General features: G+C 41.2%; 1 protein-coding gene across 2 annotated transcripts in view; it reads right to left on the bottom strand.

Annotated features, from left to right (window-relative positions):
* Positions 1-325: 325 nt before the first annotated feature.
* SKOR2 (SKI family transcriptional corepressor 2) overlaps positions 326-21,232 on the bottom strand; it is a 34,631-nt gene continuing 13,724 nt past the window's right edge. For both annotated transcript variants that reach the window (XM_049796072.1, XM_049796071.1), the window contains exons 5-9: positions 17,011-17,076; positions 16,524-16,622; positions 11,604-11,671; positions 2,762-2,826; positions 326-813 (exon numbers count right to left, since the gene is read on the bottom strand). In XM_049796072.1, coding sequence (XP_049652029.1) covers positions 2,764-2,826; positions 11,604-11,671; positions 16,524-16,622; positions 17,011-17,076 — 296 coding nt within the window. In that variant the 3' untranslated portion in view covers positions 326-813; positions 2,762-2,763. The remainder of the gene's footprint in view (positions 814-2,761; positions 2,827-11,603; positions 11,672-16,523; positions 16,623-17,010; positions 17,077-21,232) is intronic.

The following is a 21,232-nucleotide window of genomic DNA, read 5'->3' on the forward strand; positions in this document are numbered from 1 at the left end:
TGGAGGAAGCATAGCATTAAATTACAGGGAAGCTCAACTATTATCTCATAGTTTTCTTTTTTTTATTATAGACTTTTTATCCACATGAATGATAAAGAAACTACAACAGAGTTAAATACCTTTTTTGATAACAGTGATTATATTCTTAATTACACTCAATATTAAATTGTAAAATATTTCCAGAGGAGTACAATCGTAATTCATACAGCAGGCAAAATACCAGAGGAGGAAAGGGCCGAGGGAGAGGGGTGTGACAATTTCCAGTCTGCTTTTAAAAAGCACTGTGTATGGCTAACGCTGCTCCATCCATCCATCCATCCATCCACCCATCCATCCATCCAAATGTGGTTCTGGCCCATCTGGTAAGACGCGCATTTCTTTCCATAAAACAATCACTATTCAAAAGCAAAAGATGAACTGGCAGATGTTGTCAGTGTTTGTGGCGCTGAAAGGATCCGCAGTTCCTTTCACAGCTTATCTGTACGATTCATCGAAAGCATTTTCTCTATCAAGTTCAGTAGTCCTTCTAAAAACACAAAGACTTAAACTTTGGTACCACCAAAAAAGATCCAGGACAGGCATTTTTTGATTTTTTTTTTGTTGTTTTGTTTTTACTAATAAATGGCTGCTACATTCTATTTTACATGGTTGTCCATGATGCTTTGAGGTCACTTGTCCTTGGGTTCAGAGGAACCTGATTTGTTTGTTCTTTAAATTCCCAAGCCCTTCCATTTTCTCAGTCTTTACACAAGTCAGGTTTCTGAGTGGTGGGTTACAACTTACAAGGTAACAGCTGCAAAAGATCCTGTGCTTCTGGGAATAAAAAAAAAAGACAAAATGTTACCAACACTAAGCCCAAGTTTGAGATGTCTTAACTCACAGAACTACAATATTTATTTACAATCCTTCAAAAAGGGATACATGTAAGTCACCTGCTCCACCAGCATCCTCTGAGACTTTGCTAGTTAGTATCTCTAGAGTCATGTGTAAATACTCTCATTAAAGATGAAGTGCAAATTGTAACTGGCTGAAGTATATGACTAAACACAACAAGACCTGCTGTGGAAAGGAACACAAAGCCCAACAAGGGTAGCCGAGAAACACAGAGCATTAATTGAGTGGTTGCTCTGCAACACACAGGGTCTTCACCCCCCTTGTGTACTGTGTGGCTATGTATGTGCACACACATTTCTTCTTGAGGCAACTCTTTTCTGCTTGGCACATTGAGTATGTGAAATTGCTCCTGAACAATATAGTTGTGATTCTCTGCTTGACTGATTTAGCTTAGCAGTTAAGTAACAACTAATCTTTCAAAAGCACTAGGGTCTACTTAGAGAAATCCCTGTTGTCTGCAGGGATGGTGTGCCACTGGAAACAAAAACAGCATGAGAAACGCATCCATCTTTCACACTCTCAGCAAAGAAGCAGGAAATGCTCGTAGCTGTGATGCCAGCACCATCCTTGCAGGGATTGTCAGCTGATGAAAACCTGATGCTGGGAACAAACAGCCCTGTTCATCTGATGCTGCCATCCTCAGGCAGACTTTTATTGTAGATCAGTGCTTTGGACAAGGCGCTCAGGGCAGAACTCGCTGCTTCTCATCTGAGGAGGCATACTGTTTTATTCAGGATATTAATATCACTGAAGTTATTTTAAATCGGTGCTCAGATTAACGTAGACTCAACTGGAAAATGCTGGCAGCCAGTAAGAAAGTATGCAAAAGAGACCAACTTGATGCTTAGATTAATCTCCTTATCTCAGTGGGTGGAGCTCAAGGCCACAGACACTGGTTATCTGGTTAATCTATACTTACTCCTAAAGTTTTTAAGTATCTGCTTCTTCCATAGCTCAGGCAAACCTCCATCTATACCATCAAACCCTTCTCAGATGCCCCAGACTTCCTCCTGAATACCTCTGCTTTGTGCATTACTGAGATCTCTACGTATGAATAGCTCTTGTTTTTTTAATCCATCTACTCCACCTCAGGGATTTTTTTCAGTGAATCCACAAGCCAGATTTTGTAGCACAATTCAGTAGCAGGGCTACCGGCTTTTTGCCTCTCTGTCTCCAAGCTCTAATCTTCTCATTTCACCAGAAAGAAAAAAAAAAGAGAATGTTGTTTAAATGTTAAGGCTTTAGCACATGAAACTGGAATCTCCCAAGCCATTGATGATGGAGAAGTGCTTCTTCTAACTGAATGCTTCTAAAAAACACTCCTGAAAAATGCAGTGTTGCATTTAGGAAGATCCTGCACAGGGGCAGCAGGGCAATGCCATCTGCAGGAGACTGAACTAAAGAAGATAGGGTCGATGTAGTTCTGTAAAGCTCCCAAAATACACTGCTGTCTCCTGAAGCTGAAGAAGCTCCATTATGGGCAGAAAAATCCATCCCTACCTGCCCATGCGTGAACTTTTACTGCATTGTGAATGCCAAGGTATTTCCCTCCTGCCACTGAAGGTACCTGACCTTGACGCCACTTTCCAGTGCCAAAGAGTAGAAGCACATGCTCACGTGATTAGGCTTGGATTCACCGAACGGTCAACTCTCAACGCTACGGCCTACCCCTGTGAAGCCTCGTAATTCTTGTGACGTGTCAGTTATCAGCTCTAGACTGTAGCACACCACCTCCACAGACAGAGCTGTTAGACCACAATCATTAACATCAAGCAACAGAATGATCTTCTTAACTCTTGCAATGGCTGCAAAGAAAAACACGATGGCCAGGTCAGGCAGAATCAAGTCTCTTCTTTCACAAGCTCACCTTTAGCTTTTGCTGAGGTGTGCACCGAGCTTTTCTTTCCTGATCAAGCTTGCTGCATAGGGAATCTGCAATGACACAGAAACAAAGCCACTGCTTTAAGCCAAGGTTTGGCTAACAAAACATCTAAGCTGGAGTCCCTGTAAATGAAAGGTTTTATTTGCCTCCCTGTATCATCTCAGGAAATAGGAGGTTCAATCCTTAAATTAAAGGATTGAACTCTTTACAAAACTACAAGAATGTTGAAGCAGAAATAAAATAAAATTAAAACAACAGAAGGATCTTAAAATCCAATGTAAAAGATGTCTTCCAGTGTTTTGTTTCTATCAGTTGCTGACAAAAAGTAAAGCCACCACCCATTCTGCTACCTGTGAGATGACAAACATCAGCTGTCTGTAACAGAGCAGGCAACACACTGATCTCCACACAGCCTAAATACAGCAGGTTGGGAGTATTCAACTTCATATATTTATATCACCATAATTAGGAAATTCATAATAATTATCTCTGACTTGCACCAATCTGAGCGAAGCCACTGAAGTGGAACAAATAATTAAAGAAAAACAGAGAACATAGGCATATCAGGGAACATAGTTATATTTAGAAACAAAGTGGGATGATGTGCTCACTGGCTACTGGGAATACAGTACAGAGCTGCTCTTTTTCAATGCTGGGCCTTTAGAATGCAACAAAACTAAATTGCTCTGAGATTTCTCCATAGCTGGGAATCCAAGTGACTACAAATTCACTATTCTTTGATGCTGCCTCTTGGAGGGACTGTTGGAGGAATTCAGGTTGGGATCAGAAAATCTATGTCCCTACACTCCTAGGCACTGCTGCACACTGAGGTGACCTGCTTCTGCTGTCAGGCACTCCAGAAAATATTCACAAATAACGTCAAATATGTTACTGCAAGCTGAAAAATAGGCTGGGCTGAAGTCAGGAGCAAGGCCTTAAGCTGCGCCAACAGCAAAAGGAACAGACAGGCAAATGCACAGAGTTCAAGCAACCTGCTCCACACACCTAATAACATACCAGAAGCATGTGAACTTGCATCCATATCCACTGACTATATACCTAACATACGTTCTTGTCCATCCCTGTTTTGGTTTTAATTACATTATGCCCACAGTATGTGAGGATGTTTCTGTGAGCTGTGCTCAGTGTGTCTCTGGGCCGGTGTGAAGCGCCGTATCCGCAGCATCATCTCTCCATCCCCGCCTTCCTTAACAAGGAAAAGAGCAGGGAAGGCTCAGGATGAGAGGAAAGAAAGGGGCATCTGCAGCTCAGGAGCTAACCCTTTCATGTCTCGGGACAATCTGATGGAAAGCAGCAGCACCAGAAAGCAGCACTGTCTGCAGAGATGAGCTGTCTGGCTCAATGAAAGCAGAAGCCTGTCACAGGGGCATGCTGCTTCCCCTACTACATAGACCTCGGAAAAGGTGAATGTGTGCACATGAACTGAGAGGATCAAACTACTGATGACCTGAAAAGACCCAGGATCCAGGTGTTTTGCCTGAGTACTCTTACAAACTCTTACCCTTGACAGAAGCTAAAGCTATCAGGAAGCTTGCTACCAGATCCCCCACAAAAAAAACCAGAGCTCTCCCCTTCACCAGGTCCTCAAACAGAGCTGCCTTCCAGGGCATGGTCTTTGCAAAGGCTGGAAAACTCCTCTCCAAACCGTAGCAGAGAGGAGTATGCAAAGAAACTGTTTACCTGATCACCCATTTCCATGGTTTAGATTCAAAAGGGAGCTACAAACAACCTGCCTGAATAAGCACATTTCAGCTGAGACCCATGATGCTTCACCAACTGCTTTTTTCCCTCTCTCCCACTCACAAGGGCCAACAGGCAACATCAGTTTGCATGGCCGCCAATTATATAGGACATCTCCCAAGCCGTACTGACCTAGATAATACAAAGGGGTACATTCTGTCAGAAATTAACTGTTCTTAATCCACTTCTCTGCTATATTTGGCACATCAGCGTCTGTTCAATGTGTGTTGGTTTATCCATCCTCCTGGTAATAAATGAAACTGGGAGAGGTGGGTGTTCAATAGGGAAATGACTATTTTCTTTATGAGTTAAATCACCTACAATGTCATCTTCTACTTTTGTTATTGGAAGAACATTTGGTAACTCTGGTGCTGCGGTGGAACAGTATTAAGGGCTCTTCATGACAATACAGTCCCCTTTTGTGCATCCATGGTGACTGTTCCGATGAAGATAGGATCGGCACGCAAATGGGCATGAAGATCCCACGTGTGGCCCTTATCAAAGGGCGTACACTCCTGCCAGCAATAACAGAAGTGCAGATAGTTCGGTTTTAAGTAGCAAGCAATTGGTTTCTTATGACTAAGTCCACATTAATAGAAAATACATCACAACAGGAGCAGATCTGCAGGGTGCAGGAAAAAGACCCAGTGTCCATACTGCATTTCTCTTGGTTTTTTTTTCTTCAGGCTAGCTCTAGTCTGGTCCCAGGTACTGATCACCCATTAAGAGCTACAGCACACTCCTGTGTGCACTCCTGGAACACATTCCCGTTTGCTTCATCTGGAAGGAATCCAGTTTGCAAGCTCCAAGTCTGCTCCACAACACAAACCAAAGCACAGATAAGCAGACAGGATTGAGGATTCATTTCTAAAGCGCATGTCTCATCCCTGCAACACTTGGCCATCAAAGCAGCTTCTGTACACGATCCTCTTTTGGAGATTTCACCTTTGCATCCCATCTCTAGGTGGGTACACAATGACATATCACCCTGACTTCTGTTGCTTGAAGAAGGGATCTTCAGTACACCAAAACACTATTATCAGATACTTAGTTAAACAATTCTCATTTCCAGAGAGTGCACTCGAGACCTCAGTCAGAACACTGTCCAGCCAAGACAGCCCTTCCAAATGCAAAGCATATTTATGCAGAAAAGGAGAGAGATGCGCAGCTGAACTGCCACTGGAAAACTACAGTCTCTGCACACATGGTGCTTCTGGATAGAACAATGCGTGGGATTAAGCAGAAGAAAAAGCATGCACTGAGCTTTTGACAGCTGGAGGAGGAATCTAAGTGCCAACAGCATGCCTTAGAGCATGAGTTTCCACTATTGCCCTGTGCAAGTATTTATAGCTATGTGGGCTGAGTTCAGAGACTCTTCCCTCCTGGGTGGGTATTGGCATGTGCTCAGGACAGCATACCGCTCTGCACAGGATGCAAGGCACTAGAGAGTCACAGCTGGAGCACGCAGTCTCAATCCTATGTATTTTTAAGTAGTGGAAAACACTAATACCATAGAAAAAGGATTTTCCACACAGGCAATAGCAGAGGCTGGCTTGTAGCTCTCTGTACATATGGATGTACATATGCATCCATATTTGATCAGAATTTCTGTCTATTCTAAAGGAAAGCAAGCTTTTACTTCTGTTTTTAATAACTAGTAATTCTACAAGGCATGCTTTTTCTTTAACATTTGAGTTTACTGGAGAAAGAAGCACAGCTCCATCCTATTAACCCGAAGCACAACCAAATGCATTGTCAAGATACAAGTTTTGCTAGCCTGTCTTAAAGCAGACAGTGGCAAACAAAATCCTGCTGAAAATAGTACTTGTCAGCTCACTTTTCTGTACACAGTCAGGGATATGTACGCTACCTTTGGCATCAAAAGGACATATTCCCAATTTGTGCCATTAAATCTGGAGGGGTACTCCACCAAAAAATCAAAGATAACAGAACATACAGAAACACACCTGCAGTATCATCGCAACTGCTAAAGCACAGAAGAAGAAATTAATGAGAAAAAAGATAAACATCTCTCTGTTTTGGGAGCGGGGACAAAGTAATGAAATCTGCTTTGGAGTCTGCAAGACACAGTAAACACCGAGTTCCAGAAATGCTCTTTTACCTGTTATTATCTGGGTGTCAGTGGACAGGCACTTCACCACAAGATGCAGCTCAAGAAATCCAAAAGCTGCTGAAACAACGTTTGCCCCTAACGTTCTTGTCAAGGTCAATCAATCTAGCTGGACCACTTTAAGCAGAGGACCAAAACAGAAATCCCAATAAAGCACTGCTATTTCCTATTTCCACTTTTTGAATGTGGAGTGACAGGCATGCAGTGACCAAGATCTCCACACAGAAAAATGCAGGTATTCCTTGTTTGTATAATGAATACATTAGTTGTACAAAGCACCTACATTCCATATACAACCTAAAATAGGAATTAAACCTACTGGTGCTTTTCTTAATTACAGTAGGACCCAGAGGAACATGATCTCATACCTCTGAAGATCTACCAGCATTACCACATGGTAGACTTTTTCTCCTTTTAAACACTCCGTATGAATCTTTAAAGATCAGGGTGAAAGATGATGCAGAGATAGAAACCAGTTTTGCAGGTAGATAGTTCCCAATTTATTTTATTGTCTGCCTCTGAAGAACACAGTGGATTCAAAGCAGCACTGAGAGTAGAAGGCCATCAAACATGAGAGGAGTTCCAACTGGATCCAGTTCTGAGCTCTGAACATTATTATCAGGTCAAGGTTAGGCTAGTGAGGGCGAAGTCAGTTCATGGGAGTATAAATAAATTAAAAACAAAACAAAACAAAAAAACCCACACAACTAAACCAACACTTTCCACTTGAGCTGGAAATACAAGGGACTGCCTGAGCAATTCACGTTTCTAACGTGTCTCAAAGACCTGCTGCCTTTTACCCCTATGTAAAATTAGTGGGATTGATCACTACCTGATCTTAGTTATCTAAACCACAATGGCAGGGTGACAAACACCACCTTAGCTTTTCCTGATGGACAAGTTACAACTGTGGTCAGCACTTCCTGGGAACCTACAAACTACTTGTAAGGGACCCCTGAAAGGACATTAAGAAAAGCTAGCCTGTTTACAGGAGCTTAAATTTGCTGTTTGGTGCTCTACTTCTCTGTGGCAATGTTTTCGAGGGGTTCACAAAAACATAAAAGGATAAAAATCATCATGCTGGGAATGCTGCTTCTGATCTTTTTCTCCCACCAGGCAGCTAGGAAGAAAGTTCATGCTTGTTAGATTTGATCCACCAACATGGTTGCTCAGAAGACAGTATCAGACAGATACAGAGTCTCAAGCAGGAGCTAACTCACTGCTTTTTTAGGATGGCTGGGCTGTCTTGACAGATGAACTCTGGTCACAGAACTCTAAAGGCAGGTGAGCTCTTCTGAGGCCATATCAGACGTGGCATGCTAGAATCTACCCCAACCTGCTGGGCAGCGATTTCTTCTCAGTGGCCCTTTCTGTCCAGCTTAATAAAAGCAGCCAGACGATCCATGCCTAAAGTAAAATATGACCTCCAAGTACACGCGCTGTACTTAGCCAATTTGGGAGACAGCACTTTGTAGAAGGAAGCAGTGAAAAATGCATTCAGTGATTTAAGATCCATTTTCTTATTAAATATGACGATCGGTTGCTTCCTGGCACTTGGCCTAGAGCTTGGCAAAAACAGGTTATGATACTTCCTGGTAGCTGCTCCAGACACTCTGACCAACTCCTTTCTCAACAGAAACTGCTGATGGCCGCACGAAGTCCCACTGCTCCAGCTACCTACCAAGCCAGGTTATGTCCAAAGAAGCCAACATCCATCACAGAGGATGTAACAGAACACGACCCACCCTCCATTTTCCCAGTGATCTGAGCCTGACTCCTGACTTTCAGGAAGCCATAAAATATTTTTTTTTTAAAAGTCCGGAGCAGACAGAGCATTAAAATAAAAGCCCATTGATTAAACATTGCTTTAACTGAGGCTTTTAATGAAGAATATTAAACCCGGGTCACTCCCAGGCGCTGGGAGTGCAGTGACCGCCGGGGAGCGGCAGAGGGCACCCGGAGCCCACACCAGCACCCCCGGAGCTGCCACCCCACTCAGCGCGGCCGCCCTCCACGCGTGGCGATTTATCATCGCCTTCTGCATTGCAGTTTCACAATGTCACCCAAGAACTAGGAGAAAAAAGCGTTACGTTCCGTGGTCAGTACTGGCTGGGGACAAAGCACTACCTTTCAAGCAGTCCTTTTCCGTGTAACAGTCAGGTTACATGGGTGTTTGCACTAGAAAGTTTTCAAATACAATTATATTTGGTTAATTTTTTCATGCTTAGCGTCAGCTTGTAGTACTCCAGACATTTCTGACACATCAAACACGCCAAGGCTTATTTTAAAGTCTGACTACTCAGTTATGCAGCCTGAAGAATTCCAGTTCAGGGTGAGTGAAACTACTGTTCCAGCAAAACCTGCCTCTGGTACCCACTGTTACAAAAGACGTGTTCATGATCATGCACGAATCTTCAGGAAGGATTAATTCAAGTTGTATAATACTTCAGTGGTGAGAAGAGCCCAAAGAAGCTGACTCTGTGCATTTATATTGTTTGTAAAATTTAAAACGCAATCATGCCAAGTTCTGTGGCTAGCTATACCAGTAAACTTTGAGTTTAATACTACAAAGGTATACACCTATGAAGCTGTAAGTAAAATTAAGATTTAAGTATGCATTAAACACTTCTCCTTTTCTCTTTGCACTTCTACATTAACAAGAAAATTATGTGTGGGCAGCTCTGTTAAAGCAATAGTACAGCGTCCCACGTACATAAAACCAAAACAACCTGCCCCTGTTAAAAACAAAACAACAAAAACAAACAAACAAAAAATCAAAAGTAACCATGCTTTTTGTGTATTCTGCACCAGAAGTTTTAATTCATCCATGCCACAGACCAAGAAGGCCAAAGGAGTTCTATTGTTAGCACATTCAGCTCATTAATCTTAATTCCAAATATAAACATACAAAATATATTCACATGAATGAATTAAAGTAACTGCAGGGATTATGACATCAAAAGTGCTAACTCCATTTCAGTTATCAACAAAAATATCGTTGAAGATTTCTCCACCTAGCTTGAACAAACACACTGGTTATTTGCAGCAGTCTCTCAGTTCTTCATATGCAAACATCCTTTTATTGGTCTCACTGACACACAACCTGCCTCACCGACATCCAGAGGGATACCCAAATGTGAGCATAAAGACTTACTGATCATTTGACAACATTTCTATTAATGATAATTAAACTCAGGCAGCCACAGTGAGTGAAGAGGTCCTGAATTGTTGGTGCAGTACATTAAAAGTTGAAACTAGTCTAAGTACATTCAGCCAGCTCCGTTTAATGATTAAGTGACTATTAGTCTTTCTGTAGCATGCATCAGTAAGTGAAAAGGGTGTGAATTACATGATTGTATTTCTTTCCCTGCCTGAGAAAAGAACCACTACACTGAATCTTGTGATTTCTACACTTGTAAATCAGAAAAACCACCACACCTGGCTCACGGGAGATCTGGGATACCCAGTTTCAGAAAGAACTTCACAACTGGGCCACAAAGTGAATAGCAGAGATGATCCATTCTCTCCCTGGGAGGGAGACTTCGTTAGCTCCAAGTTCAGCTGATGCAACAGATAAAGGCTGAAGTGGACCCACAAACTTTGTGCTTAAATGTGCTTCACAGAAACAATCAGGCAGGTCACCTGCCTCAAGTTCAAAGCAGCAGGGGAAGTACTTTTCAGGATGACATCCTAATTACCATCTTCTGTGACAATGCAATTCACAGATCAAGCCAAACTCCTTGCCTAGCATCAGGAGACAAAGGGGAACACAGTAACAACTGGATGCATTAAAGGAAAAGAGTGGAGACCAGCAGCAAAAAAATCTCCAAAAACAATCTGGACTTGAATAAACAACCTCCTTCAAGCACCCTCCATCTCTCATTGAAATCTCTGAAGTCAGCAGGAACACGGAGCAGGAACGTTCGGCAGCTCTAAAAATAAGGCCACTCCTAAATGCCTCCAAACATAGGTGCACAAGTTTGACAATCCTGGCCTTCAGCTTTATTTTTATGTCCTAACCCATCAATTAGAAAATGACACTACCAGAAGGCTGGACAATGTCTTCTCCGCACCAGGGTCTGTGACAAGCACATGGAAAATTTAGATGCTCAAGCACAGGGCTGATTCAGGTAAGTGGGGATATTTGACAAGCCTGCCTCAAAAAAACCCTGTTGAATGTCAAACTGATCACAGAAAAAGCACGAGCAAAACAAGTATTAGCTGACAGCCTCCCATTCGTTATGATGCTCTGCTCTTAAAACCACACTAAGCAGTATCCAAGTAAGAAACAGCTTCACGTACTCCACCCCTTGCTTGTACTGGATTAAGTATGTCAAGTTTTCAAAACAGCACAGTTGCATGCAATGATCTAGAATTGCACTAACACACACAAAATCCCTCTTGATTTTAAAATAATAAGCAACAGAGCAAACAGCAATGTGTGCCTGCACTGAACTGTGTTTTGGCAACTCAATCCTTTACTGCTGAGTTAAGCACTTCTTCTAGTGGCTGAAATTTGAAAAAGACACATGCCAAGGTTTATTTGCCAGTGAGAAGCTGGCCTCGCACCGATTCCCTACTGAGGGTCGAAATGCACCCCTTGGCAACTTGTACAAGGTAGAAACATTTAACTGCTTAAGGTTTACTGATTCAGTCCTCACATTTCTCTCTGAAGAAGCACCTCTTGGTGTCAAGTCAACGCATTTCGTTTAGTTGAAAGATGAAGACCCATCTGGTTACTGTATGAAAGTAAATCTCCAGGTAATTAGACTCTAAACCAGCTGAGGATTGCATGCTTCTGTCTTGCTAAGTATAAGGTAATATGAGCTCAGTAATAGTACATCTGCATGGCTCATGGATGAAAAGTTTGAGGAATGCATTTAAAAAACATAAAGCGACAGTTTGTAACATTTTTAGCAGAGAAGGCAAACTTACAATTTGTAGCTGCTGTACCATTTCTTCTCTGTATGCCAGTTCCCGCTTCATCTGATCTTGAAAATTATCTGTAGAAGGTGGAAAAAAAGTAGATGCAGTAATTAAAACAGAGACCACACACCAGAATTCATATAAATCAAATGAAATCAAACCAAAGCATGACTGAGGAATTTTGAAGCACTACAAAGCCCTTCACCCAATTAAAACACATGCTTAACAAAACCCTCTTCACTAGTAGGAGACACTGTAGAGAACAGAAAAAACTTTGGAAAAATCAGATTCAGCCACTTCCCCAATTAGCAAATGTAGGCTCCTAAGTTTCTGTTGCTAGCATTCATTCTCATAGTGATTTCCTCTGCAGACTCTGCAGTCATTAGTCAAACTTCTACCAACACTGAAGAGAAGAGCAAAAACTGCTCTTCTCTGCTTTGGCATAAATCTGTTGACGTCAATAGGGATGCCCAATATGCAAGAAAGCATTCAAGGATGCAGGATTTGATTTGTAGTTTGTAACATAGTGCTGATGGCTTTGAACAAAACTCAGACTAAAGCTCCATAAACAGTGACGTGGATGTCAGAAGGAAGTCAGAAGGGGAAAAGTCTTTGAAAGACAGATCCTGGACAGCCGGGTTACAGAACAGGCCAGCCTTCTTCTCCAGTAGCTCATCCTTCCCTTATTTTCCTCCTCAGTAACCATTTCAGACAAAACTTCATTTGGTAGGAGATTAACTGCTGGTCTGTGCTCCATAACATTGCTGTTGGAGGGTGGAAAAAAGACAGAAAAATATAAACAAAGCCACTGACAAGAAGCAACGAGTTGGAGGGTTGCATGATGGGAGACCTGGGTGCACTGATGGACTATTAAATGGAAGAGGGAAGAAAACCCCACTGCAACCAACATCATTTTGATCTGGGAAACAACCTTGTCCTGGCCCATGGGAACAGTGAGGTGAATGCCAACAGAAAACAGCATGGAGCACCTCAACACCCAGAGCCCAGAGAAGGGCAGTAAAAGGCCAGGGCAGCTAAAATGGTTTATTTACCACTAACAATTAGAAGAGTTAAATAGACATGTTGGTTGCTGGGACACTAGTCCAGGACTCAGGAAGCCTGGGTTCAACACCTGCTCTACTGGACTCTGCATCTGTCTATCAATGCCTGCTTTCATACCAGTAAAGCAGGAATAATAGCATTGCTTCATCTGCCAAGCGCATTGGGAGGATTAATGGATTAAAGGACTGTGGGATACTTCGATAGCACAGTAATGCTACTCACAGAAATACCTAAATTGCAATGGAAAGATTTGAGCCCAGGTGAGAACGAGCGGCTTCTATTACTACTTTGTGTGCTGCTGCAGTGCTGGGAGCTCACCCACTCCCAAACCAACTGCACAGCCTCGCCACGACTTATCAACCCCAAAAACAGGAGCAGGAAGGCAGTGAGCAGCCATGGCATGACACAGTGGAAAGGAAGGATTTATCTTGCCTGCGGGGTAAGGGGACATGTCCCCATCAAGTGTTCGCATAGGAAGGGGCTAGAAGAAAGCACAAGGGGGCAGAGCTCATCCTCATCTTTCTCACAAGAATTTTTCCCTCTCCGAATGATGAGCAAAAGTTGTTGTTTAAAAGGCAAGGAGGCACTTTAGGACAACAAGAAAATAGCAGTGAAACAAAGAAAGAGAAAATTTGTCAGGCTGAAACCATCAGGAGTCCAGCACAACCACCTAGAAAAGGACATGATGATATTACCTAAATTAATTTCTTCAGATTTCAAGTAAATGCCCACAGATTTTTTCATCTTATTCCCTCTATTCCAACTCGACAAGAAAATGAAGCTGACAGAAATAAAGTAGGCTTGCAATTCCTCTCTTGCTAGCCAAAACAGCCATGCAGTATAAAAAGGATACCATCTCCTGTCTTGTCACCAAAGGCTAATAGATCTGCGCTAGCTACTATGTAGGTCCTCCAGTTTCACTCCTGGTAGGCTATATGGAGCCATTTTCCTTCTCTCCTCAACACTTTCCTCCCGACTGCCTCTTCACAGGCTCATCACCTCTCAGAACAAATAGCTCAGAAATCTTGCTCAGTCCTGCACTGCAAATGTCCAAGCTCACAGTGGAAATGAGGTGTTAATGGTAAGTTTAGAGTCTTTTCCAGCAGCATTTATGTGAGTCTGAATGCTTACACACAAAGCCAGGAGCAATACCCAAGAGAAAAGATATGAATATTTAAATAGTTTTCTTAAGACAAAATTAAATACTTTAACTATCCAGACTACAACGCCGCCATTGTATTACCACGCTGTTAAATGCAGCTGGACAAAATGCATCCCAGCCAACACCAAAGGTACAAACCAGAGAAGAAGGATTCTGGGAGAACACACTGTCACCATGCACAGGTGCTCATATTTCTATCAGGACAGCAAATTATTTCATTTTCTTCAAGTAATCTGATCTTTTTTATTTTCTTCCAAGTGATCTCTGCGTTGAGAGACCTTACATGCAAAGAAAAACCTCATCTGCAGCTTTCAAGTACAACAGCAATATAAAAAATATGAATAAAAATTATTAATCCATCAATACAATTTTAATTTTACCTCAACTTTCCTTTAGGTGGATCTCCAAAGACTTCTCTCCCTAGCTCCTCCCTATCCAACACCACCACAAGCAGTTAGTGACTTGGGTAACCTAGCAAAACAAATAGTTTCTAATACCTGACCTAAAGCAGCAGCCCGTCCAGCAGCGAGAGCCTGGAACAGACCCCATCTCTTTTGCTGGAACACATACTGCTCTAGAGGACAAACCGCACTTATCTTGGATTTTACACTTACTTGCTTTACAAAGATCCTTTTTCTTGTGTTACTATATGTGGAGGAGGGGGGTTTTTTGGTAAATCTAAATCTGTAAATAGGTTTTACGGTCACTTGTATATATTGTTTATAGCACATTGTCTGTTTTCTATTTTAATCCTGAAGAAAATTGACCACTACTTTGTGGTACACTGAAACCACATATTTTTCAAGCCGACATACACAGTTGCCACTTCCTTGGTCGGCCGTACATGTTCTTTTCTTTTATTTGAATTGTATTTCATGTGGTTTAATTGCAGTGTTTATTTACATGGCAATGACAGAGCATTAATTTTACTGTAGAAGAACAAAAGGATAAATGAGTGACCTGAATGGCAAAACTCCAAGATGCCATTTCGCCAATACCACACATCAGTGTTTTGATCTACACAAATTATTTGAGAATTACCTCACTCCCAAACCCAAGTAATGACTGAATTTATACTGAAGGATGAGGTTATCCTCCTTTCATTAATATCTCTATCACCTCAGGCAGCTCTTCTCCTTTATTTATGAAGCTGCCTACATCTTTCAATATTTGGGCCAAAGATGGAGTCATTCCCAGAGTCCTTGCACTTCCTTGCTTCCCTGAACTTACTCTATCTGATGCTACAGAAAGGGGGAAAAAAAAATGTGTTTTCTTTAAATAATAGGAAAATGCTGTCTGTGTTCCCACCTTTTCCTGCAATGCAGGGAGGTGCAACATTCCTCAGCTTGCAGCAGTGGGTTTTGGTTGACTGACTTACCTCAGGGGTACTGGCAATACTGTTTTTTGTCCCTGGAGTTTTTATGAAGGAACGCAGAGGACTAACAAAATAGAGAGTTTCTGAACTCCTCAAAAAACTATGATAAAACCAACACGAGGGAATTCTGAGTTGAGTGCTGGTCAGACATTTCAGTCATGCAGAAGTTAAGTTAGCAAATGGCAGAAGAGCCTGACAATCAGTCTGGGAAGGTTTTAACTTATCTATCTTGGCTTGCTGCGAGTCAAGTAACTCCGCAGTGCTCCATCCACGTACGGTCTCACAGGAAAACAGGGACAAAAAGGGAGAGTTTTAAAAAGTGGAGTTTAAAAAAGAACCAACAACATCGACTTTAGGAAAATATTGAATGGAGATACCATCAGACCTCTTTTAGACTTCATGAAGAAGCAAAAGGTGGGCTCAAACATGCTTCTTCCTTTAGGTTACATTTAATACTGAACTGGGGGGCTGTCTGGGCAGGCAGCTCTAGAGCTGTGACAGCCAGGCATGCGGAAGCCTGCACGACAGTACTGATCTCTGCATGCTGCTATTTTACAGATGGGCAGAGAGAGCTGATCACTCCAGCTCTCCAACACTACATTCACGGCATATTGGAAAGCCCTTACTGTGTCTTCTACCTTGTCCTGATGTACACGTGATTTCTCCTGGAAGCACACTTATCCCTGTTGCTGCCAGTGTAATTCAAAAGGCCTCAACCAAGAGGTCTTTCTCCATGTCCCTGTGTATGCAGTTCAACTTTCTGGCAGCTCCATGAAAAGCCTACTAAGTGTCCATTTTGTTTTGTTTAATTTAACACATGCCCAGCACATTCCATCACCCCTGGATAGCAGCACCCCGCACATCAGCTGTGATGAAAGGGCCATCTCAAATACCCCATCTCAAGAGCAAATATTCAAACAGGTGTTTCTACTCCTTAAACACAAGCCAAATCAATTTTTCAGCATCAGCTAGAACCATCTAAAGTTGACTATGAAGCACCTTGTTTTCAAAAGCCTCCTAGAAGCTACTTAAGACCACCACCAACATCGCCGTACCTGAAGAAGCCCCAGACAAGTTTCTGTCTAGTCACTGTATTCAATGTTATCAAAACCAGTAAATTACACACCAAAACAGACATCTACCTTCAGATTTTCCCTACAAAAGACCTCCTTCGGCAGCCTGAAAAGCCACAGCAGAAGCGCCATCAACCTCAGCAGAACTAAGCCAAAGATCCTGGCAACACAACTGAGAACATACCTCTCCCATTTTAACAATCTGACAACAACCAACCACTCACAAATAACACCAAAACCACAGATATGCGTCTTACTGAAGACTGGGAAAGATGCATTTCCTTTCAACACCTGGAATTCCTGTTCTAGTCTCCTCCGTAAGTCGATCTGTTCAAACAAAACCTTCTGGAGTTCCTCTAACAAAGAGAAAAGAAAAGTGGTTTTGATAATCTGTATAAATAATTCTTGAAAGAACAGTTGCAGAGCAATTCATTACTGTAAGACAAAATATTTTAGCAGTTATAAAAAAAAAAATGTGTTGCATAGACCTACAATAGATTTTGTGCAGAAAGCCATGAATATAAATCAATGTAATATATTATTTTAAAGTATTATATTACAGTGTCATGTATTGATTGATATATATGCATTAATCTCAATTATATCCACCCAAAGGTCCATATATTATTCATATGTTACTTGACAAGCTTAAAATATGGTGCAGAACAAAAGTGCCCCCTATTATCCTCATATTCTATTAAAACAAAGCAGTTTTATAATGTAAGAGGCCCTTATTTATTTTACCTTTCCCCATGTTTTCAACATCCTTCTTCAGTGAATGAGGTGAATTTGTTTCTTGTGTGTGTTCGCCTTAAAAAAGAAAAAGAAAAAAAGTTATTGATTTACTGATACTGCTTTTCATCAGTATTGTGCTTACTACCCAACTGCTTCAGAGAACCTGGAGGGAAAAAAATATACAGAAAGAGTAAGACTGAGGTTTATCTACATATCTCTCGGTGTGTAGCACAAATATTTGCAAGACTTTTATTTGCTTCCAGTTTAGTAAAGTATCTACCTACACCATGGCCCCTCCTGCAGACAAGACCCGATATCTCCTCGATACCTAGGAGAGCTACTTCCTCTCGCACGTTGTCTGCTGAACTGATCCCTGCTTTCCCTCTAGCCCCTCTTGAAGATGCTCTTATCGGAGAATGACTAGGAGCAAGCTGAGAAAGGGGCAGAGCCTTCCCTACAGTCTCACCTCCTCTCCTCGCAATGGGAAGTCCATGCTATCTAGTTGGGCAGGAAGGACCCTGTTCCAATATCCACAGGCAAAATCCCTTTTTGCAGCAGCCTCTTTGCCTTCATCAGCTCTTTAACTTTATCATGTTCTAGAGCTCTACGGCATGGCCTTGTTGTAACTGGATATAATTTATATCCAGCTGAGATAAAATTGACATTAGTGGTATTTGCATCTAAGGGATACACCTCCGAGGTCAATCAATTCAGAGACTTCTGTCTTAGGTTGCTCACGTAACTTTTAATCATACAGTAGTAAAGAATTTTCTAAATAACAGAATTTTACTATTTCCAGATATATACATGCTATTTCTTTCAGTCTTTTTCCTTTACAAATAAAATAAAATAAAACACATCTTCACAAGGTGTTAAGTTCACCTGGATGACAGTTTGACTTAAAATATGAACTTTCTGACAGACGGTATTATTTTCATTATCCTCTGGAACTGTGAAATTTTCCTCTAATTTCTATGAATAGAAACAAAAAGCTATGAAAAAGTGTTTTTAAAAGAAAAAATACTACTTTAGCAGAAATTAATGGGAGATTTTCTGTTATTTACAGCTGAAGTAGAAATGGACTCTCAATAATTAAGAAAATATTTGGTAAATAACCAATTACTGAACTAATTGGACTAATTCTTATTTTAGTCCAGCCAGTAAATACACATCATTAACTCTACTGATGAGTAATCACAAGACAGACATACATGTAAAGCCACTCATGTGTTAATGTCTTTGGAATAAAGAGTCATGGAGAATATACCTTGGGATTTTTTTTTAAATAAAAAGCCATAGCACTGAATAGGTCACCACACAACAAGTAAGAGAACAGCTACTTAAAACACTCATACTGTCACCATGCATTTGATAGTAGGTCATCACAATAAGCTAATTTTAAAGTTGAATTGGAAAGTCTTGTTTTAGATGCAGTCAGAAATCTTTTTGGAAAACATTTATTTCTGTTTTTAAAAATCAATGCATTCTTACATCCAGTAAAACCTGAAGTCACAGCGTATGAAACCTATCCAATAGCTATGCATTTTAGCATCTGCTATCTCTTCATCCCTTAACAATAACAACAAAAAAGCAACTACTCATTCAGGCATATACATTTACACAGCTGATATCTGGAGCCAACAATTCCATTTTAAAAATTTGCTTACGTAACACAATGATTAAAAAACCACATTTTTGTATTGTATTTGATATAAACAAAGTATTTTCTACAAGTCAGTTGTCTCACCACACTAAAAGAAATAGCAAGCTTAAAAATACGTCACCTTTTGGGCAGTGGTTTGAGGTGTTTCCATAATGTAAAATGGTCTTTTTTTTTTTTTTTTTTTAGTTAACAATTCTGTTTTAAACAGGACTGCTAACAAAAGTATTTTGTTAGATAAATTAGAATACACAAAATCAAAAAGAAGGAATTTAAGTTTAAGAATGGTATTTATTGAATTACAAATACTAGTATATTTTTCCAAACAATTTCTTTAATTGAGGCATTCTTTTCTGAATGTTTTATGTGCAACTTTGAGGGATAACAGACTCACAGACAGAAGGTGAGTGGATTTTTCAAGGGGAAGGAAGAAAAAGGAGAAGAGACTAGATCCTAGCAGAGAGCATGGCAGCAGCATAGCTCTTTGCCACTTGCTCGATTGAGCTTTCGGCACCGTATGGTTTGAGGCTGCTGAACTGCCGGGACTGAAAGAACTGCATCAAAATGAAAATAAAGGCATGTAGCATGAAGAATAACTTCTCCAACACTTGCAGCTTCCCTACTAAGCTACCGAAAAGGCTTATTAGAAAATCCCCCATCCTTGCCCCCGAAAAAAGTAAAGAATAGGATGGGAAAATTGAAGGTATTATAAGGCAAAACCCAGCATATACAGTTTTAAATAACTGCATTTTTAAACCACTTTCTGATGTTCAAAAAAAGCCTCAACATTATTATTGTTAACAGTAGTAATAATCAGATGGGTTTCACCTTTCCAGTCCCCCTGAAAATGATAATCAGGAGTCTGCTCTTCTCCAGTTTTCCGTACTTCCCAGAGGCCTCATCATGCGTTGAGTACTGTTCTACCTTAATTGAAAGGGAGGAGGTATTGAATATTTAACCAGCTTCCTTTCTCTTAAATGTTAATTAAAAGCTAAATAGGTGTTTAAAAACAAACAAACAGAAAGCCCAAAGAATTTTAATCAGTCTAAGAAAAAATCACTTCCCCTTCTAATAGCTCCACCATAACTCTCTTGGGCCTTGTCTACACACAAACTTGTAGCAGCATTTAAAACAGCAACACTGAAAGATGTGCAGCCCCCCCTCCCCGGTACGGACACCTAGGTTTTCTTTACGAGAGGCCTACTTCAGTTTATCCAGAAAAAATTAAAGTATACCTCAACCGTCTGTTGGCTAGGGGAAAAGGGGGATGAAGTATTCATAGCCACTTTAAACTGCCTCAGCTAAAGCTTTTGGTACCTCTGTTCTTCCTGATTAGCTCAGGTGCACAGACGTTATTATTCTGGAATAGAGGTACACAGGTTGTATTTTACACAAATGGCCTTCTTAACCTGGAATGTGAACATCCACCCATGGAGGAAAGCAGAAGTGATGCCTGTAAGTAGACATACCTCAAATTACTTCATCAGTACTCTGAAAACCAGACGTCCCAATTTGTACATTGACACAATCTCCGCTCTTGTGATGCCACCATTTTATTAGCTCTATACCCACTGGAGTGGTTAAGATTTGAATTTTTAACACAAGAAAGAAACAGAAACTTTTCTAAATTTATTCTCCTCAAAAGGAACGCACATTCCCCTCCTTGTACAAAACCAAACCAGACATAGCCAGGTTACCTCTTCATGCTGTGCCACCTAGAGCAATCTCCCGCAATCCTTCCTCAGGAAGCTCTCAAAGCGCTTTTCAAACAACAGCTAAAAATTTCCATGCTGGCCCGGCTATGTCAACAGGCAACTGGCTTGCCCAGTGCGGAGCTCCGATGGACCAAGAATATAACTCTGCTCTCCTGACTCTCAGCCCTGTGCCTTGTCCTCGACTCATACTCTCTACAATTCTCACTACATCCGCAGTGCCACTCCGCGTCAACCGAAATCATCCACTCGCCTGTGTCTCAGCATCAGCCCTATTACTCCTGGACAGTACTTCAGCATCGCAGAGCACACCGTGTCTGCCATCCAGCTCTGCAGCTCACTCCTACCAGGTGAGCTTTACCATTATGAGGCCCACAGCATCGATAGTCTGCCGTAACTTAAACGTCCACCGGTATTTTTAGCTGGAGAGAGCTCTGTGTGCAGACACAAAGATCGCAGAAGCGAAGATGTCGGTATCTTCTGAGTATAAATATATATATATATATATATATATATCTCCATTTTAAAAATACAGGCAGCCATGAACTGGCAGACCTTCAGAGCTACAAAGGCTCCATCTGTATTTGAAATTAATTACTTGCTTTAAGACACACATAGTTCTTGCGTATGTCCTGAAGAAATCCTACCCATACTGAAAATATTCATGCATCGTCCATATTCATGCTGCTTTGGGGGGAATAATCAATAGGATAATCAGGACTTGGGAAAACATGCCTATTTTAGGAAACTCAAAAAGCATCTTCGAAGTGCTTTTCTGTACTGGGGCTGATACACGTCTTACAAAATCTGGAGCTTCAAATGTTAATTTGCCCCCAAAGTGGTTTAACTTTAAAACAAA

This window comes from Accipiter gentilis, chromosome Z (assembly GCF_929443795.1).
Source record: "Accipiter gentilis chromosome Z, bAccGen1.1, whole genome shotgun sequence".
In the NCBI taxonomy this organism is placed as follows: domain Eukaryota; kingdom Metazoa; phylum Chordata; class Aves; order Accipitriformes; family Accipitridae; genus Astur; species Astur gentilis.